The 27,420-nt window shown below is 38.0% G+C and overlaps 1 protein-coding gene across 2 annotated transcripts in view; it reads left to right on the forward strand.

Moving 5' to 3' along the window:
* Positions 1–27,420, forward strand: part of MYO1A (myosin IA) — a 74,995-nt gene that overhangs the window by 31,138 nt on the left and 16,437 nt on the right. For both annotated transcript variants that reach the window (XM_075199410.1, XM_075199411.1), the window contains exons 5-19: positions 94–198; positions 2,621–2,667; positions 3,939–4,002; positions 8,964–9,062; positions 9,621–9,724; positions 10,905–11,052; positions 12,502–12,620; positions 14,795–14,881; positions 15,275–15,340; positions 17,436–17,540; positions 19,219–19,281; positions 19,674–19,874; positions 20,578–20,804; positions 23,315–23,515; positions 24,419–24,518. In XM_075199410.1, coding sequence (XP_075055511.1) covers positions 94–198; positions 2,621–2,667; positions 3,939–4,002; positions 8,964–9,062; positions 9,621–9,724; positions 10,905–11,052; positions 12,502–12,620; positions 14,795–14,881; positions 15,275–15,340; positions 17,436–17,540; positions 19,219–19,281; positions 19,674–19,874; positions 20,578–20,804; positions 23,315–23,515; positions 24,419–24,518 — 1,736 coding nt within the window. The remainder of the gene's footprint in view (positions 1–93; positions 199–2,620; positions 2,668–3,938; positions 4,003–8,963; positions 9,063–9,620; positions 9,725–10,904; positions 11,053–12,501; positions 12,621–14,794; positions 14,882–15,274; positions 15,341–17,435; positions 17,541–19,218; positions 19,282–19,673; positions 19,875–20,577; positions 20,805–23,314; positions 23,516–24,418; positions 24,519–27,420) is intronic.

Genomic DNA, 27,420 nt, shown 5'->3' on the forward strand with positions numbered 1-27,420 from the left:
AATATTTTTTTCCTGTACACAATGACTTGATATCAATACAATAATTTGTTCTGGGTATATATGTTAACAAATAATTCCATGCTTCCTTCACAGAGGCCAGTAAACTGGTGATGTCATTTGTGGCAGCTGTTTGTGGGAATGGAGAAGAGGCGAATCAGGTGAAGGAGCAGCTCTTACAATCAAATCCTGTCCTGGAGGGTGAGCAGTGAAAAGCGATATTGGATGGAAAGATAATGTCCCGTAGACTTAAGTACTCTTTATGTGAATGTTAAGGGCCAATCAAAGCAAGATTTACTATTGTAGCTGTTCCAAAGGTCTCTCATGGTAGGACACTCATGGTCACTCATGGTAGGACACTCATGGTGAGTCTTGGTCACTCATGGTAGGACACTCATGGTCACTCATGGTAGGTCATACATGGTCACTCATGGTTGGACACTCATGGTGAGTCATGGTCACTCATGGTAGGTCACACATAGTCACTCATGGTAGGACACTCATGGTGAGTCATGGTCACTCATGGTAGGTCACACACACACATGGTCACTCATGGTTGGACATTCATGGTGAATCATGATCACTCATGGTAGGACACTCATGGTCACTCATGGTAGGAAACTCATGGTGAGTCATGGTCACTCATGGTTGGACACTCATGGTGAGTCATGGTCACTCATGGTAGGTCACACATAGTCACTCATGGTAGGACACTCATGGTGAGTCATGGTCACTCATGGTAGGTCACACACACACACATGGTCACTCATGGTTGGACATTCATGGTGAATCATGATCACTCATGGTAGGACACTCATGGTCACTCATGGTAGGAAACTCATGATGAGTCATGGTCACTCATGGTAACACACTCATGGTAGGACACTCATGGTCACTCCTGGTAGGATAAATTAAGACATTCTTAAAGACATGGATGACATTGACAGCTGATCGAAAATAAGAGGTTTTGTGCTCACAGATAGGAAACACCTATAGACAACAGCTACTCTCATCTGCCTTCCTGACAAATTCTGTTACCATAGACTGAGATATTTTAGCCTTTCTGCTTAGTATTTTCCTTAACTCTGAGTACAACTTGGCTCCTTAAGGTCTCATACCAACTGGTGTTTTTTTTCTGTGTTATACTTTTTTCATACATCTTATTTAAGACATAATAGTACAATGAGTATAATATGATAAATCCATTAATATACATTATACATAAGAGATGACTTAAAAGAAAAGAAAAACAAAGCCAAGCAAAATTAATAATAATATTTGCAGTATCTTTATATAAAAGTGTGGATTGGAAAGACAGAGTTCCAATGACTGCATAGGACAGTTTCCTATGCTAGCATGTTTAACACTAGTACAATGCATACAACCGGATCTGAAATGGGATTCCATTGTATCTAATGACCCCATAGCTAATAACAATGTTACTGGAGCTTGGAAATGTTGCTATAGTTCTAAATGCCTGCTCCATTCACTTGCATTTACTACAGGTGAACGCACTGGGGAAGCCAAGGCAACCTCCAACGACCTCCCAAGAGATAGCAAAAATGCTTTTTATGTTTGACATGCAGTATCTTTGACATTTGTACTTGCGTTTTTTCATGTAAAACAAAATACCAGGTGTAAGGCCAAAATATATCATAGGCCCATATACAGGGTCATGTTTTAGGGTTTGGGTTTGGCTACCACTATCATGAAATTTACAGGGGTATTAGTGATTGTATATGCTATCTACTTAGGTGTACAATATATTTTACATTACACATTGCTGAATATGTTTCCTGTATTTTATGACAAACAAAGCAACAATCCCTCCTTGAAGAATTGCTTGATGAGATGTAGAGGGGAAGAGGTGCTTATAATACTTAACCTAAAGTAGCAAATAGCATGGAGAGTTTTACTTGTGTGGTATGGATTGTTAGCTTTAGAGAATAGATTGCTTATATCACTCAGTGTAATTGATATTATTGATAGCTGTCACTTAGCACTCTGCATCACACAGCTATCCACTCAGCTGAAAACATAATGCAGCAGAGATATAGCCAGGGCTGACACTACCAGTAGGTGAACCTATGCGGTTGCCTAGGGCCCCAATGGTTAGGGGGTGCCTAAAACATGGAACAAGTGATATGTCAGCGCCAGTCGCTGGCATGAAGGAGGGAAGCTACCGGCTATATCTCCTCCATGTCCAGTGTTGCAGTGGAACTATGGTGCTTGGCTATGCTGTCACAGCCAAGTGCCACACTTCCAGTCCCAGGAGTAAAGGATGCCGCCCCACCTCCTGTCTGCAAAGGTAAGCAGTGTGTGTGTGTGTCGGGGGGGCAATGTGCAGGGTGGGGGGTCTGCCACTTCTAAATGGAGGGGGTGGGGCACCACCTAGAGTGCCCTCAGGGCTACCATCGCTCGCCCTAGATATAGCTTGCAGAGCAGACAACCTAATATAAAGTAATGTAATAAAGGTGACAATGAAGAAAACCAATATAAAGGCATGCAATACCGTAAAAATATCCTGAAATAAATGCTTTTTTAACCATTGTTTTACCATGTGACATTAACATGCCTGCAACCTGAGATTATTATTGTGTTTCTACCCTTTTTTTATCTGTAGCATTTGGAAACGCCAAGACCATCCGAAATGATAACTCTTCCAGATTTGTAAGTCCTATTCTCATACAATGTCTCTTTAGTTCCATTGTTTGTAAATTATTATCATCATCATCATCAACATCAACATTTATTTATATAGCAACAGCAGATTTCATAGCGCATTACAATTGGGAACACACAGTAATAAAACAATACTGGGTAATACATACAGAGAGGCAAGAGGGTCCTGCTCACAAGCTTACAATCTATATATTATAATACAATCGAAATATATTATTCATTCATGATTTTGTTTTATTTATTAATGAATGTTAGTTATTAGGAAATAGCAGGTATGGGAGGGTAAATTGAGTTTAGGAATGGTAAGGATGGAGAGAGAGCAGAGGGATTGTTCAGGAGAGAAGAAAATAAAAAAGACTGAGGGGGATCATAAAGCAAACTAATTACGTACAATGACATGAAACAAATGGTAAAGAATGACCTGCTCATATGAGCTTACAATCTTAGAGGTGAAGAAGAATTGATACATAAGGTAGTGGAAAGCAACTGTAGCTGCTGGTGTTGAAAGTGGATTTGGTAATTTTAAGGAAGCAGCATTATAAGTCACCAATATTAAAGCAGCTGTTGGCAACTGCCATTATTGTGCAGCTACCAGTGGTTTGGTACAGTTGAAATGAGGAGAGACTGTGGAAGGTGAAGACATGAAAGATGAACTAGTAATAGCAAAAATCTTGAGACAGCTACTGGCAACCATGACTGTCCATCACCATTTACGTATACTGAACCTCCTTCCTCTACTGGTTTTGGAGAAGGCTTTCACTTTTGTGCTGCATGGGCACTCTTGTGGTTATCCGCCAGCACAGTACGGCTGTGTGCCTGGTATATTTGTCGGCATCATGTTCACGGCTGGACATTTATTCGCCAAGTTCAAACAAGTTGTGGTGGATAACCACACCGGAGGTCACCTATGGAGGAACAAAGATGGCAACAGCTATAACAAACTCACCAGTCCAGTAGCTGAACTTCAAAACAACGTCATCCTTGGTGTGATGGCACAGCCTGGTACTATCTTGTAGTATCCCGCTGCCTTAACCGGTTTATATTTGTGAGAAGATGTTTGAAGTCGTGTGTGTGCGAGTGATCCTTGTTTTTCATGGTAAAACCTCACGTTCCCCTTTTTGTGTGCTCGATTTTCATTGGTTGCACTTTTTGCTGTAGAGAGGACCTCAGTGTCAGATATGTTACATATGCTTTACCTCTATTATTTCTTTTCTTTTCTAAACCTTTCAGTCACATGACTTGTGTTCTTAACCTTTCAGGGGAAATACATGGATATTGAATTTGACTTTAAAGGAGATCCAGTGGGTGGTGTTATTAGTAACTGTGAGTATTACTTCAATGGAAAGCAATGCTTGTATGCATATACTGTAACAGTGTGATTTGCGGATTTGTATCTATAGCTCAACCTCCAATAAATATCCAGTGTTGTAAGAAACACCTACCTACAGTGTCCTGAAAAATCTCCTATCTCCTTTTTACACTTAAAAATCTCACAGCCTGGATTTTCTTTTCAGTTTTTACATTTTATTTTAATTAATCTTCACATACCCTCACCCAAACAGAAAGATTGTAATAAAACATAAAGTGATAAAACAAATGAAGTTTCATTTAATAAGGTTTTTATCAATTCTTCTATATACCACCTCTGGCAGCTATAGAGTATCAACATTTGAACACCAAGATGGAGCAATATTTTCCCATTCTTCCTTGAGAATTGCACAATCTGGGTCAGATTAGATGGGAACAGTGATGGACTGCAGGTTTGGGGTCCTGTCATAAATTTTCTGTGGGATTAAGACCACTCATGGACATCTACTTTCTTCATTTTTAAGATACAGATATAGATTGCTGAAATTTTCATTTTTAGAACTTTGTGGAAAGTTTTAGGGATATATATTGTGATTTGATGCGGTACTCCATACATTGTGGTTCACTGTCAAGAAAATACTCCTTAAATCTATATCAATGCCAAATAATGTGAAAAATGTGTTGTGGGCTGATTAATTACTGTACCATTGGGATAGCAAATTGCAATATACTATATTGTAATGTCCTCTTCATTGCGATTATTTTAAGAATTATCAAAGAAAATATATATAAAAAAATAGAACATATAATTTTGAAAAATAATAAAGGTATAGATTTTTTTTCCCCAATAGTTGGCTTCTTGATATTGCTAGCTGCAGTGTAAAGAATGACATGTAGGTGCCTATTTTTGCCACAGCCTAATCAAAAGCAGATATGTACAAAAGGAAATATAAAACTCTGAAGTTGGAGCTTGTGTTTAGAGTTGGCTTTACATTCTATTTCCCAGGTATTACCATAAATTTATTAGACTTTTTGACACTTTGGGCTAGATTTACTAAGCTGCAGGTTTGAAAAAGTGGGGATGGTGCCTCAGATTCTAGTTGTCATTTTGTAGAAGGTACTAAATAAATGAAAGCTAGAATCTGATTGGTTGCTATAGGCAACATCCCCACTTTTTCAAACCCGCAGCTTAGTAAATCTAGCCCTTTGAGTCATGTGGTATTTTCCCATTTATGTCAATTGTTATTATTCCAGAATAGGTCACAACAAGATTTCTCAACTAACTTCCCTGAATGGGAATGCTGTTTTTTTTTTAAAAAACACATATGTTAAATGTACTGCTTTTCAGACAGTGGTTAAAACATAACACAAAGCATAAAAGAAGCTATACAGGGCTAAAGGATACATACAGTTTTCTTAAGTGACAGCTGTGTCCTGTCTTATAACACAATAGCCTGGGGAAGTATTAGTTTCCTGATCAAACACTAGACAGCTGTTTCATTTAATGATTTTTAGATCGACCTGATTTGCAATAAGAAGAATATAAAGTAAATATAATACATGGCATTTTTGGGTTATTACACCTTTTTTAATATATAAAATAATATAGTCCTGTAATACAGATGCTGGAGATACTTGAGAAGGCCCAGCCGTGTGAAAAGGCCACGTAGAACCTACTCTAGGGCATCAGAGGTGTAACATTTATGCATAGAATGATATATGCATAATTACATAACTTTAACCCTTTCATCAGCTAAATGTTGTTGTCAATTGTAATGACAATTTTAAACTGCATATGCATATAACCATTTTATCAGGCATGGTGGCCCCCGAAAATATTTGTCCCTGTAAAATACTAAATTTTTAGTACTGACACATTTAACTACCGCTTCTCTTTTTCTTAATACTTGATATAATACTGGATGTAGGTTTAGCTGGTGGGGGAGGGGAGTAGAGAGCATAAAAAAATAAATTTGTAAGCCAACAATTTGGGAAATAAATGTTATTTTGTATTAGGGTGATTGCAATCAACAAGTATTTGACTTTAGTGCACACCATTACCATTGTTTTGTATTTTATGTGTGTTTGCTTTTATGAACAGTTATCTTAGTGTGATGAAAGAGAGGAGTCCCTTAGAAGTTATTTTCTGATGATCGTGTGTGACAGTCACACCCTACGCTAATCATTAAGAAATTTAGCGATGAGGGAGGACACTGATATAACCCATCCTGACTTCAATAAGCTCAAGGGTACCCTCATTTGAAAGAGGAGTTCCCTCTTTAAAATAATGTGTCCCTTAGTAGATATTAATATCCTACACTACAGAAAACATTAGGCAACCCAGGGATGGGGGAGGGATGGGGTAATGCCCAGATATCCCCCATTCTGGCTCCTAGAAACTATTGGCATCCCTCATTTAAAAGAGGATAGTCACTCTTTGTAGTTATTGTCTAACGATCACAAGACAATAATACTCTACAGAAAGCATTAAAAAGTACAGAGATGGCCATATCATGTGCAGATCTTCTTCATCCTGGCGTCATTAAACCCTCATGGTTGTTGTCTAGTTTTCAAAATGGTATGCCTTGTTGGACTACCCATATTATTACAACACATTTTATGCATTTCATTCAAGACAGTGCAAACTAGCAAAAAAAATTAGCATTCTCCTTTTCAAGTGCAGATTTTATTATGAAAACCTATGTGTAGAATCCTGCTTTTTGCTGGTTTGGAAAGGTGGATTGATACTAAAGCAAAAAACCACAAAGTATTTCTTATTTCTTGGTAGTATTTAAAATAATACATACATTTGCAATTTCAATTAAAAAAACACCTTTTGCCCATTTTGAGTAGATTTTCTTTGCCTTTAAGGAGGTTAAAGCAAAAGAACGGTATTTTCTGAAAACTCAAAGTATTCTGAAAATTAAATGGTATAAATTGTTTGGGTAGTATATAAACAAATGACTGATAATGATGTTTTAACGTGACCAGCCCAAAAAGTGTCAAAATAGGCTCAGCACGGAGGTGAAAAGGCCGCAGTGGCAAATGGGTTAAAACCTAAACCATTATGTTATTGTAGATATTGTTCATTCTGTGTGTGTAAATTCATCTACAAACGACTTTCATAATTTAGCCACATAATCTATATCCTAAAAACATTTAGCTCCAGCAATTAAGTGATAACTCATAATGTTCTTTATACAACTTCCCTAAAATTGTATGGTTTCCCGATTATAGTAAAATACGTTGACACTTTTATGTATGTGTGTACAGAGTGCTGTATTATGACTAATAGTATAATTCCTGTACATCATTCTATGTTCAAACATACCCAAAACACTGAATTTTGTCCTGTGTCATCTCTGTTAGAGCCAGTTTATTGCTTTTTGATGCAAATCCTCAGATTTTAATAGTGTCATCATTTCCCAGGAAATTGTTTCATAGCTTTTATTTTCTTGCCACAAACTTGCTTCTAGAACAAGCCTGGCCAACTTGTGGCTCTCCAGTTGTGAAACTACAAGTCTCAACATGCCCTGCCAACTATCAGCTGGCAATTGCAATATTCGTATTGTCGCTATCAATAAATATTGTCCGATGTGATTAATGTGGTTCCAAAGCACAAAAAAGATTTAATAGCAAAATTTGGCAGATCACAATAATAACACAATGTACAACCGATACATACACTTCGCAGTCCCCGAATCCAGAAACAGTCCGTCAATCCTGATGTCTGTTGGCAAAGAGTGTGTCTGTTTCTGTATTGGAGGCTGCTATTATGTTGTTAAGCTTAGAAAAAACACTCATGATGTCACAAAATATACACAGATAACACTAAGAGAGGTCTGTATTGGTCCAGGGTTAACGACAGGGCCGTCTTTCCCATTGGGCACAATGGGCAGGTGCCCGGGGGCCCTGCAGCCCAGGGGGGCCCGTCGGAGGCAGCACAAAAAAAAAACCTGAAAAAAAAGAAGAAGAAAATACTTACCTTGCTGTCAGCTGGCGATCCAGCTCCCTCCCTGGTCTCCTTCTCCGTGCGGCGCTGGCAGTGCATGTGGGGCGTGACGTCATCACGCCCGCCCAACATCCATTGTGGAGCGCGACGGAGGAGGAGACCAGGGAGGGAGCCGAATCGCCAGCTGACAGCAAGGTAAGTATTTTCTTCTTCTTTTTTTTCATGTTTTTTTTTTGTGCTGCCTCCGACGGGCCCCCCTGGGCTGCAGGGCCCATATATATAGCCAATTTTTTTTATTTTTATATATATACATATGTATATATAGGGGCCCCGGTGCACTGCTTTGCCCGGGGGGGGGGGCCCAAAAGGTTGTTAAGAGGGCCCTGGTTAACGATGTTCCAGTAGACTGCTGGCCATAGGTCAGTTCATTTGATCTTCTCCCAAAGGAGGGGGTCGATCACTCCAACGGTTGCCTATGTGTTTTCCTGCCGAAGAACCAGTTTAAACTGACCCATAAGAAGAGTGATTAAGTATTAACCTCAAATTGCTCATAACTTGCGACCGCTAAATGCGATCACTACTCTGTCGAAACCGGGTTAAGGCTGCTGAAATATGCTTCAATATAAGACCAAACTCTTTACATTTTAGAGCACCTGAACCATAAATTCCTTTACTATAATATTAGCTGCATAAATAACTTTTAATTTATTTAATAAATGATCGAGTGTGAATTGGATGGAACTTTTAGAAAATGTGTACTATTTACAAGTGAAAATGTTAATGTAAGTGTGTGTGTTATTAATCCGTGCGATTGCGTCATTACACGTGGCGTACTGATCGCTAGCTCATGGTAAACCAAAATTAATTAATTTAGCCAACTTCATCCAATTATTTGACTTTCACACTATGTACTGTCAAAGCATGTTGGGGCTCGTAGTTTCACAACACCTGGAGAGCCACAGGTTGGTCAGGCCTGCACTAGAATGATGGAAACTGATGTCTCTTGTTCTGTCCTGTTATGTAGACTTGCTGGAGAAATCTCGGGTAGTGAAGCATGTCAAAGGAGAAAGAAGCTTTCATATATTTTACCAGCTGCTGTCAGGAGGAGGCGCTGAGCTTCTAGGTGAGGATCCGAATATATTGCCAGTGTTTGTGTGTGTCCTGTTTATTGATATAGAAAAGAAACATCCCTTGTTGGGTATGTGACACTACTGTAGTACCATATATGTGCCATATGTGCCATTGTCAGTCATTTAAAGGGGTTCCACTTGCTACTTCGTAGTACACAAAGAGCACTGTGCTGCTTTCCAGGTTGCCCTGCAATATGTATTTTACAGTATTGGATACCTATACTTAAGATCTGCTTTAAAAGCAGTCACTATTGCAGACCAGTAACTTAAAATTTTAGCGCCTGGGATGAGAAGGAAACCTGCCACCCTCCCAGCGCTCAATTTTTACCAAATGAACCTAAAATATTCCTAAAATATGCCCCCTTCAGCATTGCGCCGTGCGTGATCGCCCCTGTCGCACAGCCCTAGTTATGACTCTGCACAATTGCTTTCAACAAACAATAATTTAGTTTAGCTGCATTCCCAGTGTAGACTATGCATGAAAAATGTTTCAGAGCTCCAAACATATAATATGTGGATATATTTTTACAACGCTTTCTTTTTTTTTCCAGGAAAGCTGAAGTTGACTCCAGAGTGCAGCAAGTATGTCTACTTAAACAAGGACTCAAACAGTTTAACTGGGATGAATGATGGTGAAAACTTTAAAGCTGTTAAGGTACACTTGTGCTGTGACCATTCGAGTAGGGGTTACCTGGATTCATCCAAATGTATCTACAGCTTAACGTTTTTCTTTCTTGCTATGAGGTGAAGACCTCTAAGGCTCACCTGTGAAGTTATATTTTATTTTTATTTTTTGTTAAACAAAGTTTTATTGAGATTTGATATAAAATAAATGGGAGAGGTGGAGGATAGAGAAGAAAGGGCTGGGAGGGGGAGAGGAAGGGAAGTACTTCACGTTCAATACAAAGCCAAAAGCAGTAGAATGTCCTTGCAAACATAAAATTGTAGACTGGAATACATGGTGTGGAATGGAGCTGGGGAGAGGACAAGAGGAGAAGAAGGATAGGGAGAGACAAGGAAGTCAGGGAATGTTAGTAAGATAAGAGGGGGGAGGAAGAAAAGGAATATATTCAATGAAGTTATATTTTCTATTGCAATGATCATAGCTTGTTTATTTATTCATCAATTAATTTGTCACTTGCAACCAAATATGAACAAGGATAATGTTTATTAGTAATTTTGGGCCATTTAATGGCATATCGCCCTCTTTTAAACTTAACTCCCATTTCAATTTTATTAACTTATTGTATTAATGTGAGCTAGCGATATGCGCTTTCTTTAGTTTTGCATAGCAAGCTGGTTTCTGTTGATCCTTGCCAACAGTTTTACAATCACTTTGGTCAGAAGAATGAAACATTGATACGTTTTAATCCGTCTTTTATTGACGTTATGTTGTATTTATGCCCAGAAAGCATCCTTTTATCCTGTCATTGGATATTTTGTTTTGTGTGAACTAAACCACAAGATATTGAACGGTTGGTGTATAAGTGCTAGGTCTTAAAGTGTGTATAAGTGTATGCACATAACTAATTATGTATTGCAGCTTTCCAGTTCTCTGTCACTAATGCTGTAATGGGAATGCATAAACTCCAGCAGTCCTTTGCTGGGTTTGTTTATTAAATAAAAGTCTGCAGGATAAAACAGCCAGCAGCACAATATTACCATACAATATTCACACACTGGCGTAATCTTTTATTTTGCTATTTAAGAAAATCCTAGATGAACTAACACCAAAAAGTATACACCTGCCTAAGTTTGTATTATATCATTTAAATCAATAGTTTGTGCAAACAAAACATAATGAAGATATTAAATATATTTTATGTCCTTTACAGGATGCCATGAAAATTATTGGATTTTCCGATGCTGAGGTGACATCAGTTATGGAAATTGTTGCAGTGGTTCTGAAGCTGGGGAACATTGAGATAAAGGGACAATTCCAGGCCAATGGCATGGCCTCTTGCTACATAGGAGATGTAAAGGGTGAGTGCTAACAATACCCACATAGCATATAATTACACTGCTGCCTTTTATGGAGTTAAGACTTAATATCAATGTTAACAACAATGCATGTATATCATTGTATTATACAAAGATATGTAGGTAAAATGGGATGTCAAATAATTTAAACCATCAAAAAAGTCCTTATAAAGTTGATTTGCCAGGGCGGTGCCAGATACATATTTTCTCCAAAACAACCTAGACATTTGCTTAAAGGCTGATATTGTTAAGGACTTAAATAAATGAAAGCTGCTTTAATATGGCTCTTTTGTGACCTGGGTATTCTCACTCTGTGCTACCTTACATATCTGACACAGTGGTTCAACCAGACATTTGTAGGCCTCATAACTAAATTTTGTAAGGGCACCTATTTTCATGAATTTAACAGTGTCTCACCTTGTCCAGCTTACTGAAACTCCCTCTAGTGATCAGTTTGTGGCTGCGATTATAGTAACTAATAGCCAAAACCTGATCAGTAGATCGAGCTTCAGTAAGCTGGAGGAAGTGAGAAATTGTCTCCAGCCCCACTACTGCTGCAATGGGCTTTGTCAGGGAATGTGGCACTCTCCAGCTGAAGCAGCTGCACACTTTGATATTTTATTAGCCATAATATTAAACTATGCCCGGTCTATATAGTGTCTCGATCTTGGTGCATGGTGGACAGAAAAGCACCTCAGTCTTTGTCACTTTGACAGTATTAAATACTCTATTGAATTTATCCAATAATAAAAACATTTCCACAGCATTATTTTTGAGAAATATCTAATGCTGAAAATAGATAGTAAAGTAGTAATCAGTATATATTATGATACAAATTATTATTAATCTTTATTCATATAGCACCTAGATATTAGACAATGCTTTACAGAGAATACATTTTGTTAGAAGCCAATAAACCCACCAGTATATATTTGGACTGTGTCAGTAAGCTGGAGCACCCCTGCAAACCCAAGCAAACAAAGGGAGAACATAAACACTCCACACAGTTTAAAGGGCCGATTCAATTACTAGCGATGTACAGGAGTACCCACGTAATAGTCGCTAAGACATTCTGTGGCTAAGCAAGCAGCAATCTGCGATGTTGGGTTATCGTATCGTAGTACCTGGAAATGTGCACAGCCGTAACTTGGCGGTGATGTCCATCGGCACATCCCTAGTAATTGAATCAGCCCTTATGAATTTAATGTAGCAGCCTACTTGGAATTGGCAAGACTCTGTTTACCATATAGGCTTATATTACTGTACTTTACCTTTTTTCCATTCAATTTTCACTTCTTAATCTATGCCAACTATCCTTTAAAGTGCATTCACAATGTTTAGTGCAGTGTCAACTATAAAAATGGTCCTGGGAATCGGCCATTAATATATTTTGGTGTTTCATTATAGCATTTACATTATAGCACTATTATACTCTTTTCTTGCACCTACCAGATATCAGGGAGATCGGCTCAATGATTGGACTGGATGCTACTATTTTGGAAAGTGCTTTCAGTGTCCGCACTGTAGAGGCCAGACAAGAAAAAGTGGTGACTACACTGAATGCATCTCAGGTATAGAACCCTAATGGGGGGTGTGTAGGGTAGATTACATAACATATATGTCAAAGAAATGTGAATGACATTTAATAGCAATACGACAGTGTGATGACGAGCAGTAAATGACCATATTTTAAGGATATTAGTAAGTCTACTGGACTGAGTCTTCAGAATGGCAATGTTGTAACATAGTAATTATAAATGAATAAACTATTTCACTAAACAGATTATATTACAGTCAGTCTTATAAGCACTGACATTGGAGGAGCCTCTGGAGCATGATTTCAGCATATGTTCCATACTGTTATATTGTTTAATTACTATAATCATTAGTAAGGTTCCATTAGTATATAACATGAGGAAGCAGATATTTTTTTAGCACTGCTATTTCATCCCGCTGCTATGTAACTGGTGTTCATGTTAACAAAATATCTAAAATATTCTTGATAACATTGTGAACAGTAAGCACAATCAATCTAAATCTGAGCATTTTAACATAATACACATCTACTAACGCTGTGTAAGGAGCAATTAGGTGTGCAAGGTGAATGTGGTGGTGATTTGTGAATAGTGCTAAAATATTTTAAGGTGCTTTCTGGCGTTGCCGCTGTATATATTTAGACTAGTATTGTTCTCATAGATGAGGATAACGCTGGACTTTTTGTTATTTTGCTATAAAATGGTATAATATTTTGCAAACAGCAATGTCACTGGCATCATCAGTAATTCAAAAATAAGCTCAGAAAACATCATAGAGAAAATGACCAGATAGAGTAGATATTATTTGCAAACAGAGTATTAGTGCTGAAATATTTATCAAATCTGAGGTTACTGAATTGAGGTAGCTTCTAAAATTAACACATTTGCACTTGAATTTTCTGTAATCTTAAAATAAATAAGACTTTAGGGTAAATGACCAAAAATTATAGATCAAATAGCTCACTGTGTCACGAATCGGGGTCTTAGTCCTGTTTACACCACTCAGCGACACTTTGCTAGTTCCTGGTTCTACAGCAAACAAACACAGTTGTTGTTTGTTTGCTGCTTCATTCTGCCTGCTGTATACAGATCTCAACCAGTAACCCTTTGTGTGAATTCAGCTTCATCCTGTTTACTGCTTTATTCCTTCTGCTGTATACATATTTCAACCATTTACCCTCTGAGTGAATTCAGCCTCATCCTGTTGCTAATACATGGACTTCAACCATTTACTCTCTGAGTGAGTTCAACTTCATCCTGTTTGCTGTTGTATGGATTTCAAACCATTAACCCTTGGTGTGAATTCAGCTTCATCTTGTTGCTGTTATATGGACTTCAAACCATTAACCCTTTGTGTGAATTCAACTTCACTCAGCTTCTGAGTTCTGAGCTGTCCAGGGCCAGCTAGAGGCTTATTCTGTTCAGGAGGTTGTCACCCCATGTATAGTCTCTGCCTGAGTTCTGAATCTTCCCAGTCCCAGTTGTGGTACTAGATTCCTCTGAGTTTCTGAGTTCTTGGCGGTACTGAGTCTCTGGTCATGGGGTCAGGTCCTCTCTGTTCCCACATCAGGTTCCATTCCATTAGGTCCAGATTTCAGTTGTTTATTCCAGTACAGATTCCTGTCCAGCATTCCTGCTCCTAATGTCTGGTATACAGAAATAGAGGTACCCCTGTGAGTAAGACTCTCATCCGGCCTCCCAGTTTCCACTACATCCCTGCCACAGCTAGCCCCAAGGGTCCCGAGACGGATCCCAGAAACACTATTGCCATGACACACTGGCTAAAATGTTGTCTAAAATTAATTCAAAAGTTAAAACTCTAATAGAGCCCGGTTATAAATAATAATAATAATAAGGTATTAACGACACCCAATTCTTGATCTGAAATGCAGCTGTCTAGGGTTGCGTAACTGCTAAAGGCAAACAAGAAATGGAAATAAAGACAGCGCTGGGTCTGATCAAGAATAAACACACAATGCTGATAGCATATAGCCATAATGCTTATTTCTATTTCTTGTAAGACTTTAAGGTATATTTACTAAACTGCGGGTTTGAAAAAGTTGAGATGTTGCCTATAGAAACCAATCAGATTCTAGTTATCATTTATTTAGTACATTCTACAAAACGACAGCTAGAATCCGATTGGTTGCAATAGGCAACATCTCCACTTTTTCAAACAACATTTTTACAATTATCTATTATTGTTTCAGGGGATGTACGCCCGTGACGCCCTGGCGAAGAATATGTATGATCGTCTTTTTAGCTGGCTGGTGCAAAGGATCAATGAAAGTATAAAGGTTAGTTACAAGACATTCTGCTAAAATCTAATTATCACTAAAAACACATAAGTGGACGTGTGTGACTGCAGACCATGAATGAACAACGGCAACGTGCATGTTAATTCTTGATAACACTAACAATATGAGCAGAACTACAAGTCTTTGTTAAATGATAGATATCCATTATTACATTTATAAAAGCTGGTAAAGTAGAATATTATTTGTAGTTTATTGTCAGAAAAATACATGCATCCTTCTTCTGTTGGGTGTGTCCATCACATAATCCCATACTTCTCTTGGTATTTGCTGAAAATGTTATATGTAGTTTATTTCATTTGACTGATGCACAGTGCTCCGGAATTAGTGGCGCTATATGAATAAATAAATGATGATGATGATCTCTATTGTCAGGTATCGGAGTTCCAGGTGAAGAAGGTGATGGGTGTTCTGGACATTTATGGATTTGAGATTTTAGAGGTAAGTTTCAGTGAGTTTTGCTTTCTATTTGCACATTTGCAAACCTTCTACAATAGCATTATTGGACACCTTAAGTTAGTTGTACTAATTCATTTCTTATGTTAATATATCAGTTGATCACTGTGGGAAATACAACTGCACTCAACCTCTGCTGGCTTAAAATCGCTAATTAATAATATAATTATATGTTTTTTTCTGCCTTCTATCTGGAAAAAGTAATACTGTTGTAAGAGATTTATTTGTCTGCAGGAGAAGCCATCTAGACTTTTAGAGTGGCCCTGCTACGTTCCTATAGTGAAGACATCCATTGTGCAGCCTGTCAATTTGTAGGAATAAGTGACTTCACTGAGGAACTTCCTGACTAATGTGCATGAGACTACTGGTTCCTAATGAATCTGTAGGCCATAGTCCCATGTGTTCAGCCCACAAAATGTAATCCTCTAACTGTGTGTAGGTGACAGGTCCATTTCACTCTCTTCTCTAATTTGATAGAATAGATGTTGTCTGGAAAGCAGCCAATTATGTGAATATGGCTGCGTTTTAGAGGCTAGTACATGATTAAAATGTATTTTTTTTTAAAAAATGGGTAAGATACCCATTGAACGTAAGATATATTACTCAGTGTACTTACAGAAGAAATCCACCAAAAATTAAAAATTTTGTTTTGTGTGGAGTACAAAGAGATAAAATAAAAAACCAAGCACCGGCCATACACTGCTGGATCTGCTGGGATATCTGAAGCATCCAGCAGTCACACTCAACTCTACTCCTTGCACGCAGCCTGTATAAAACAAGGCGGAATGATGTTGTTGGCCTTCCCCAGATCAACGAGGTGCTCATGGTGAAGGCAGTCGACAACTGCTCTACTCTTTTGAGAACAGGTTGAGCAGGACTGTTGGGGAGTGTGAAGTGGGGTCTGTATGACCTCACTGCATGCCTTTAATCATTGGTTATAAACATTATCTATTACAGTCAAAGCTGTAGCTAAACATTTAGTGCCCTGGGCAAGACAGAGCACTGGTGCCCCCCTACCCCCCCACCCCTCCTACCCGAACACTTGCGGGACATTCCGACCTGGTGCTGCTGCTGGCGTCTTAAACACAGTTGCTGCTTGGCTGGATCCGGGAATGTTGGCGCCCTGTTTGGAAAAGAGATAGTTACTGTTCACCTCCTGGATAGTAATGCAATGACTAAACACTAGGCCACCCTAACCCCACATTAAACCATTAGTGTTTTTGTTCAATAAACAGGCCTCCTTGCACCCACTCAGTTCCATAATCTAATTAATAGCATTCACATTTAATAAATATGCTTTTGTTCCTCCCATATAGCCCGGACAATAAATTTAATAACACCCACATTTACTAATTAGGCCTCCTTCCTTCTAACCAGCCCGACATTAATGTGTATGTCTAATAAATAAACTTCCTTACTTCCAACATTAAATTAGGAGCATTCCTATGTAATTAACAGGCATATTTCCTCCAACCAGTCCCAACATTAAATGAATAGCATTCCCATTTAATTAACAGACCTATTTTACCCCTCTTCAGCCCCGACATTAAATTAGTTGCATTCCCATTTAATTGACAGACTTGTTTCACCCCCTGCCAACCCTGATTTAAAATTAATAATAATTATTAATTGACTAATAATTCCCTGATACATAATTTCCATGAAGTCACCATAGTTTCAGTCTGAGTTTCAACACCTTTTGTGCTGGGTGTTAGAGTCACCAGTGGTATGAGCAAACTGACGCAGCTGGCACCAAGACCTCTACGCCTGTTCCCTTGAGTTAGCCCTCTGTATGCTGTTTTCCGAGGCAGCAGTTGAAAAAATAAATTACAATTATCTAATCAGTTATAGCAAATAGTCTCTAGACTCTCTCTACAACCAAATAAATATTCTTCTCTTTATTACTATATTTATATATTGGCAGTGTTCATTAAAAAGTGAATGGCCAATAATCCTGTTAGCTAAAGCTAGGGCACAAAGCAGAACTTTTCAGTATTCTGGTTCTATACATAACCCTGCATACCTGAAACTCTTCCTTTCCTATAACTGAAACTCATATGTATCTTTTTATTTTCATCAGGAAAACAGCTTTGAACAATTCATTATTAATTACTGTAATGAAAAACTGCAGCAGATTTTTATTCAAATGACATTAAAAGAAGAACAAGAAGAATACGCAAGAGAGGTGAATTTAATTCTTGCTAGTTCAATTTATTCTATTAACTAACTGTTCTTTTTTCATTTTTAAAGAGGTTATAACATTTTGGTAATATAATACAATAATTTACTACCAACAAAACAATATATCAAGAGAAACTGTAAAGAACTTTCAAATACAGATACATGACATAAAGTCAAATAAATGCAAATTCTGAACCTGCTATAATGAACATCTATATAATGATCTATAAAATATGTTTTTGTTACTTGTGTACTGTAATAATTAGTTCTGGCTACATATCATAGTTGTATGGATTACTATATACTGTAACACTGACACCCGAAAAACATCAGTCACAGCTTCTTGCTTGAAGTAAACAGTGCCTCATTGTTCACATGTCAATAATCCAGCAAACTTTCTTCAGAATGACAACAGGCAACCTAACTCTGGCTAGTCCCAGTTTCCCTCTCTGGTCTCCGGTCACTAACTAGCGTTGGTCACCCTGCTCATATGCACAATACAGGCTTATATACACAAATCCCCTCCCTTATTACCTCATTAGACCACATGTGTGTGTTCAGGCTAGGAATTTTACTGTGTAAGGACTTAACCCTGTATGCAGTCTTCCCCTGCAGACTGTGAGCTGAATCACTCTCTTTGTCACAATACATATTTTAAACAAGAATTGAAGGTGAAATACAATATGGCAGACTATACAAGCAAAAGAAATCAAACTGTATACACGTTTCTGCAATATTATAAAATAAATGCCTTATTTCCTGTTAAACAAACTATAATTATTCTATTTACACTGCTTGTAGAGGCAAAATATTAATATTGATTCTCCACTGGGAAGCCAGTTAAGAATGCAGCAGTGTCGGAAGTCCAATCCCTTCCCATCAAGGCAGGTCACATGACTTGGCTCATCTAGCACTTAAAATCTGTTGAATTTATGGAAACATAGATTATCCTTTCCCACCAGTGAAAGGGATTTCAGAGCACATGACTAGCAAATCAGAAAGCCTGGGGGAGGGTGGGATTGTCCTAATCACCCTTTCCCCTCTGATTTTGCCTCTGCGTCTAACAATAGATGTGCCAGCTGTTTTCTTAATAGCAATGTGCTCTGTTGTTACGTGCAAGGAAACTCCCCTATCTGACCAACTCCTTCTTTCAGACAATGCAAAGTTTTGTAACTCAGCAGATGTCGCCATCCTGCTTCACAAATCCATACGCTTACCCATAAGCTGTCTGCATTTGTGCTCAATGTTTGTAAAGGAGTTTTATTGAGGATGCATTTCAAAGGTCAACCCAACGGGAACAAGTGGCATTTGATTTATTATAATAAAGCAGCATGATAATAATAATTAATTGGCTTCTCGTTAACTAATGTAACTGCTTGCTGAACTAATACAGTCAATAGTTGTATACATATTAATTTAAGTGCAAATATAGCTCAAAACATTAATTGTTAAAATAATTTAGGGTAAACTAAATATAAAGTATCAGTAGGTTTAAATCAGGTCAAAATGTGCAAAATTTAAATTAAAGTCAGGATTCACGTTTTCCTCCCGGTTGTACCATCTCTAAATCTGAGATGAAGCTGCTGAAAGTAATCTTGATTTATCATAAATATTATATATTAGTATGTGTATTATACCAGTGTGCTCTGCATGTTGTGGCTAAATGTTGATTCTATTATTAGGGCATTAAATGGACAAGTATTTCTTTTTTTGACAACGAGATCATCTGTAAACTCATAGAGGATGTAAGTAACAGTTTACACATTACTTATTACATCTTTGTACACGAAAAATACAGCTGTGTCATTCTCTGTTGATAGTTACTGAGCATGATCAGGTTCATGGGTATACAAAGAACACATCGATAAAATCTAAATTTCTACCAAATTACATTAGATAATCATTTATTTTTACCATTGTTATATCAACTAATGTAACAGATCGATTGGTGTAGCCTTGCTAATGTTTTAGTTGTGTTTTCTTTCCTTATAAATCCTCACATAACAGTTGCATCTATGCATATATAGTGATTGTCAATGATAACACAATAATATTTTGCAGAATATTGTTGTAAAAGTGTGGATAGAGAGTCTTACTTACTAGTCATAAGTGTACACTTGTTGTCTCCTTTTGGCAGAATACAAATGGAATTTTAGCAGTGCTGGATGAGGAGTGCCTGCGACCAGGAAATGTTTCTGACGCCACCTTCCTTACCAAACTTGGAGAAAGGTTCAAAAATCATCAGCACTTCAAGAGCAGGGCCAGCCAGAATGAGAAACATATCACTGATGTCACATTATCTGATAAGAGTTTCCGCATCGAGCACTATGCAGGGCAGGTGAGAAGCAATTAAGAACAAATTTAAACCATCACACTGATTGTTATCCCAGAATTAATTCGACATATGTTGAACCATCTTGCTTTGATTACACTTTGAAATGCAGTTATGGTTATCTATCTGGAATAGCATTTTATATATATATTCGATGGTGTAGGCAAGTTATGACTCTTGTTCAGGCCTGGCCAACATGTGGTTCTCCAGGTGTTGTAAAACTACAATTCCATGCTGGGGCTTGTAGTTTCACAACACCTGGGCAGCCACAGGTTGGCCGGGCCTGCTCTAGTTGATTTTGATTTAAAACTCTCATAGTTGCACAATACTGGTTACTATAATAGTGCTTATTGAACACTCGAGTCCTCAGCAATGTATGTCGCCTAGTTATAAATTGTATGTCGGTTAGGCTGCCACATGTACAGGATTTCCAGTTTCTACCACTTGACGTTTATAATCTTGAGGTCATTTTCTTGAATTCAGAATCCAATACAGTCAGATTAAGAGGATTAGAATGTTGTGACTATTATCTCTATTTGGACACATAAGGTGTCCTTTATGGACTAAGACAACTTTGTTCCTATAAATTACAGCCCTTGGGTTTAAGTTGGACAGCAATGTTCTAAATCTACACAGTGCATAGTAGTAAGTGAACTAAGAGAGCTAATGCATTGTACTGATCTTAAAAAGTACTATTATTACTGCTCAGGTCACCTACAACACTTATGGGTTTCTGGACAAGAACAATGACCTTCTCTTTAGAGACCTCTCCCAAGCCATGTGGAAGGCAAAGCACGGACTGCTGAAATCTCTTTTCCCAGAAGGAGATCCAAAGAACAGTTCTTTGAAGCGTCCACCTACAGTTGGCTTCCAGTTCAGAGCCTCTGTGTCAACGCTTATGAAGAACCTGTATGCCAAGAACCCCAACTACATCAGGTGACACATTCCCCATATTTGACCATTTATCTGTTTTAAAAATACCTTTAGTACTCTCCCCCCATGTACAGGTGTAATGGCTTAACATGATAGGAGATGAAGTATATATGGTTTATTTAAAGAAGAAGTTTATGCAGGGAAATATATTTGACAGTAGAAGCAAATAGAACTGTGAAAGCCTGATATCCATGTCCCCACTGTTTGAGATATATTTATCCTTTGCTACAATTACAATCTTCTTTCATTGCTGGCAGGATGATGCTGAATCTTAGTGCTTCTGACACTTTTGTATTGACAACAGCTGATTGGCTGGTTACAACCCAGTACCCTGAGCGGACTTCTTCTTTAATGTATTGCAATTCCACATGCCCTCTACCTTCATTTAATAATCCACATACACTTACTTTCATCAACTGTCCACTTATTTCATCCACCTTCCTGTACATTTCATCTTCATCACCATATAGTGTATTTGTTCATTTTCTGTTCACATTTCATTGTCTCCTCTTTATCTCTCCACACTTTACTCTCATCTTCCTTCTTCCATATTTCAATCTTCCTTCTTCCATGTTTTATCCTCATTGATATTTTTTCTTGTCCTTCCTCTATAGCCTATTCTCATTTCTATAACTTTCATCCTAAAGTTTGGTATATCTGTATTCATCTACATTTTATTTAAACCCCATCACATATCACCCTAAATCCTTCTTTGAAGATCACAGAAAGATTCTCAGGAGCCCACTGAGCGTGCTCATGCCAGTAAATAGGATGTTCACACACTCATTATTACTCATGAATATGTAGCTGGTCAGAAGAAGGCACATTTCATATTGACATGTCAAATGGTGATTTTAGAGCAAACATAGTTAATGCTTTTTGTTTGGTATTTGTTAACTATACAGGCAATACTCTCCGCCCAAACAACTGATTCTACAACTCTCCATGCTAGCTACATTAATATTTACATATCTCCAGGTACCTGACTACTGACTCAGTTTAGTAAATAGTATCAGGAGATTTCTGCTTTGTGATTCACATTAAGATCACATTATAATCACCTATATGAATGCCACTGTATAATTTACAAGTGTCTATTCTAACTAACTAGCTCTGATCCAGTTAGCTGTGTAGTGTCTCCGGAACGTCCACGAGACAATTTGTGGCAGAGATTTGACAGAAATCTCTGCTCATTTTTTCTCACGCCCTATAGAGGTGCAAGAAAAAATGAGCAGAGATTTCTACTGTAGTTACCAGCAACATGTGCAGCGCTAAGTCCACGCGCCACATCGCCTTCAACTGAATTCCCCTCTCAGTGTAATGAATAAATTATGATGTCAGCCAGGCAGTAGGATCATTTAAAAAATGGAATTTCTTTGTTCCACATCTGTAATCTATTTAGTTAAATTCTTTAGTGATTTCTTTTTTTGAAAATGTGATGGTTAACAATCTTAGAGCATTTAACATTCCTTACAATAGGCCCATTCATTTTAATCGGGTCTCCAGAATTCTACATGTAGAAGCCCCATTGAATTGAATGGGAAAAGCTCTGTCTATGATGTTTAGTAGCCATACAGGCTATTATGGGTGGAATATTATTTAATAGTGGAGTATTACGGCTAAAGCATCCCAGGTAGAGCATCCAAGCAGCGTTAATTGGCTTTTTAAAACAAATAGAGATTTGCAAGTCTTTAATGAAGTAGTTAATTATTTTGTTATTACCGTGAGTATGCTGAATATTGATAGCTCCCACTGCAATTTCATAAATGTTATAAAAACTTCTCCAGTGAAAATATTTTTAGTTATTTTCACAATGATTTACTAAACCCATCTTTCATAAATTCACCTGTACTAGCTATCACTGAAAAAATAGGGGATATCCATGGTTTGACAATTTCTGGGAAATTTTTTTTAGATTTGGGTATCAAATTATTTTCTTTTTATTCGATGATTGGAAAATCAGCCTTTAAATTGCTTTGTAATATTTATGGGTATTGTGATGCATGTGAGTGCATACACACTGCAGAATTGGAAGGACATCATTCCAATAGTGAGCGAGATTTTTTGCCCAATTTAAAAATCAAATTAAATGATACAATGAGCTTTGGAACAATGATCGTTCATCGTAGCAGTGTACATACTAATGCGATATCGGGCCAAACACTCGTTTATCAGGTGATTGGCCCAATAATCGTCTGAAAAACCTGTAGCGTGTAGCCAGTCTTATTACAGATAGGAGTCTCTTTCTTTGATTAAATGTATTGTTGTAATTTATCACTGAGATTAAGGGTAATGTAAGGCCTTTTTGAAGGTTATAGGGCGACACCATGCAGCCCCTGAAGTGTTTCAGATTGTCCATCAATGATTTAGATTGTAAGCTCCAGGACACGGACTGAGGGGAATTATCCAATATTCTGCGTAAGGTGCTGCTTAATAAAGTGTTGCCACTATATACTAAAGGATAATAAATGGTAAATAAATAAATCCTTTGTGCCCTTTTTTCTGAAAAACAGGTGTCTGAAGCCCAACAGCACGAAGAAGCCATCTCTGTTTGACGACAGTCTTGTGAAGATACAGGTCCGCTATCTGGGGCTGCTGGAGAATGTCAGAGTGCGTCGGGCTGGATATGCTTACAGACAAATATATAAGTCTTTCCTGGAACGCTACAAGATGCTGAGCAAGCAGACGTGGCCTCAGTGGAAAGGAGATCCACGGTAAGAGTATTGCTGGTAGTAGTGTGATATATCAGGATCTGTCTGTATGAAATTGGTTTATTAATGCATTCTGCATCAGTGAAGAGGGTGATCATTATTACTTCATTCTAGAAACCACACCAAAGAATATCTGGATTGGAAACACATGTACCCTACACCTATCTGCACACATCATCCAACATACTTGTTATATGGTATCTTTATTATATAGGGTTCTGGTTTATTCGTCACAGGAAACTGGAACACTCATGTATCTTAACAATAAGGGCCTGATTGGAACATAAGTGTAACTTGCGATAGAAAAGGTTGGACACACATGTATGCATATGTACGTCACACTCAGAGTTGCAGATGTGCCCAGGTCTGAATGAGAAGCTGATGTGTCCGGTTGACAACAGACACAGCCCTCAGACACTAACGTCCAACTTGTGAACAAATACAAAAACTTTTTTTTTTTTAATGTTGTTAACACAATTGTTGTGAAGCACCATTTAAAGTTAAATAATGTAGCTAACACAGCAGGAACCACTTCCCCACATGCGTAGAACTTAATTTTTTAATATTTGCTACCACACGCTCTGCTAATCTTAATCTATGGCCAAGTGACTACTAAAGGTTCAATAAACTTCTGCAAATCATTTGCAAGCCTCTAATTACAAGCGGTTCGCAAGTTCAGGTGTTCATCATCATCATCAACATTATAATCATCATCCGCTACTTACACCTGACCCCTACCACCCGTATATAAAAGTTCTTGTTCAGCCATATCTGCGACTACATTCCAGTCTGAATCTGTACACAATTGCTCGAACGTGCCCTTACTATACATTGCCTATGTTAGAACTTCCCTTCCCTTCTCCATCATTGACTAATGTTTTATGTTGTGGTTTTGTTTTGTGTCAGGGCGGGAGCAGAGGCAATGCTGAAGGACCCACAAGTTAATATTCCATCTGAAGAAATTGCATACGGGCGAACCAAAATATTTATCAGGACTCCAAGCACAGTATGTTATTCTTCATAAAAAATTATAACAATGTTTGGCAACTCTTTAAAAAAACGTTATAATATAGTCTATAATCTAAAAATTGCCAAGATGTGCAACATGTCCTAGAATATTTTGCATGATTAAATTGGATAAGTTATTGCAATACATTTATTACATGTATTTCCTATAAAGGTTTATACCATGTGTCTGTTAATGTATGCAGGGCAGCTGAGAGGTCATTTGGATCCTGCTTCAGTGTATTGGCGAAAGCAGCTCAAAGTTCTGCAATGTGTTAGTAAAATAGGGTTGTGAAGCAACTTTCTTGCCGCCATTTAGCAATACAGTTTAACCAGTGGAGCAGTGCTCAATGTATGGGAAAGCTTTGCTGGATGCCCCCAGCCGGGGGCCTTCGATAAATGGGGAAAGACCTACATCTGGCTACAATTCTAATTTTTGCCGGATTCTTCCATTGATAAATAGCCCCTTTGGAGCCTGTTTATTAAGCCTTAACTCCTGCAATTTTCACAGGAGAAAAGCTAATTTTAGTAACAGGGCAATTTATGAAAACCCCCTGGCTGGTGACTAACGCCGGCAGTAGCCTTCACCAGGGGCCTCCAGCAAAGCTTCCCCAATACAGAAATAAATGCTTTATTAGCAAAATAAAACATCTTGTCCCTTTTACATATAGTTATTTTTTTCATCTATTTTTTTGAAATATTTATATTTTAAACTTTTTCATTTGGAGTCTGCACTTCTCCGGGAATGTGACGGTCCCCACAGCTGCATCATCTGCTTGATGTCACTTGGTTTGAAATCCATGACAAATATGGCTGTTTACACTGCTGATTTCAGACCTGCGTGTATCTGGCAGGTGATGCAGAGGAAGCGGATCGCAGTATGCAGAGGACTGCCTGTGATTTCTTCCATGAAGAAGAGGAAGTTGAGTCTTCAGATGCAGTTAATGTTAGATATATAATGCTAAAAGATGTATGCAACCAAGCCTGCATTGTAAAAATAGACATTTTATGCCTATTATGACTAATTTGATAGGAAAAATTAGACTTATGTTAATGAAACAGTGAGTACTTATTATTCATGACGTATGGCACATTCTGAAAACTTGCTGATAGAGAGGCTTGGTCACTGTGTAAATAACTTTCAAAGATAACTGTGACAATAAATGTAAGCTATGAGAAGGTAATTTGCTTTGTTTAGTAGAACAAAAATACATTCTGTTTCACTAATAATGTATAAATGATAAAGTCCCCAGCAATGCGAGATCAATTCATTTTATTTTTTAAGACATATTTTGGAGGATATTTAAAACACTATTAACTCCCCAGCACTTACCCATAGCACAAATGTACACTTTTAGACATTTTGGGCCTGATGCACTACTAACTTTTGATGGTTCCTCTTCGGGAGATCCCGGTCAGATGCATCATCAAGGCCCCGCCCCAGCCTCACAATGGCGCATTGAAAAACACGGGGTGAGGCTATGATGACATGATTCACAATGAATTGCATCACCTAGTCCTTGTCCTACCCACTAGGAGTCTCACGGACATTCCGGAAGAGTGCGCAGTATAAATTAAATGTTGGGAACTATGAATATTGTACATAACACACAATAGAGAAATTAATAATTTCTTTACATATATATATATATATATATATATATATATATATATATACACACACACACTAAACTACTTATACATACACTATATGGACAAAAGTATTTGGCCACATCTGTTAATTGTTGAATTGAGGTGTTTCAATCAGACCCGTTTCCAGAGGTGTATAAAATAAAGCACCTAGCCATACAGTCTCCATTTGCAAACATTTGTGATACAAAATGGGTTGTTCTGAAGAGCTCAGTGATTTCAAGCATGTTACTGTGATAGGATGCCACCCTTGCAATAAGATGGTTCGTGAAATTTCATCCCTGCTGGATATTCCACGGTCAAATGTAAGTGATATTATTAGAAAGTGGAAGCGTTTAGGAACAACAGCAACTCAGCCATGAAGCGGAAGACAACGTAAAATCACAGAGTGGGGTGAACGACTGCTAAGGCACATGATGTGTAAAAGTCGCCAACGTTCTGCTGATTACACTGGCAATAATGTAAGAATAAAAACTGTGTGGTGGGAACTTAATGGAATGGAATTCCGTAGCCGAGCAGCTGCATGCAAGCCTCACATCACCAAGACCAATGCCAAGCGTTGGATGGCACTGGAGCAGTGGAAATGTGTTCTGTGCAGTGACGAATCACACTTCTCTGTTTGGCAGTCAGATGGGCATGTCTGGGTTTGGTGGATGGAGAGAGAACGTTACCTGCCTGACTGCATTATGCCAACTGTAAAGTTTGGTGGAGGAGAAATACTGGTATGGGGCTGTTTTTCAGGGTTTGGGCTAGGCCCCTTATCTCCAGTGCATCAGCATTCCAAGTAATTTTGGACAATGCTATGCTTACAACTTTGTGACAAGAGTTTGGGGAAGGCCCTTTTCTATTCTAACCTGACTGTGCTCCAGTGCACAAAGCAAGGACTACAATGACATGGTTTGATGAGTTTGGTGCTGAAGAACTTGACTGGCCCTCACAGAGCCTTGACCTCAACATGAATTGGAACGGAAATTGTGGGGCAAGCCCTTCTAGTCCAACATCAGTCGCTCGTGGAAAGTTCTCCAAGAAGAGTGTAAGCTCTTACCGCTGCAAAATAGGGACCAACCCCATATTAAAGTAAATTGATGATGCCATTACAGCCCCTGTTGGTGTAATGGCCAAGCGTCTGAAAACTTATGTTCATATATATATATATATATATATATATATATATATATATAACACCTTACTTAAGATGCAGTATGCATGGAGCTCACCTAGGTCACAGCCATATCTGCTGTTCATAGAAGTTA

This window comes from Mixophyes fleayi, chromosome 2, assembly GCF_038048845.1.
Source record: "Mixophyes fleayi isolate aMixFle1 chromosome 2, aMixFle1.hap1, whole genome shotgun sequence".
Lineage (NCBI taxonomy): Eukaryota > Metazoa > Chordata > Amphibia > Anura > Limnodynastidae > Mixophyes > Mixophyes fleayi.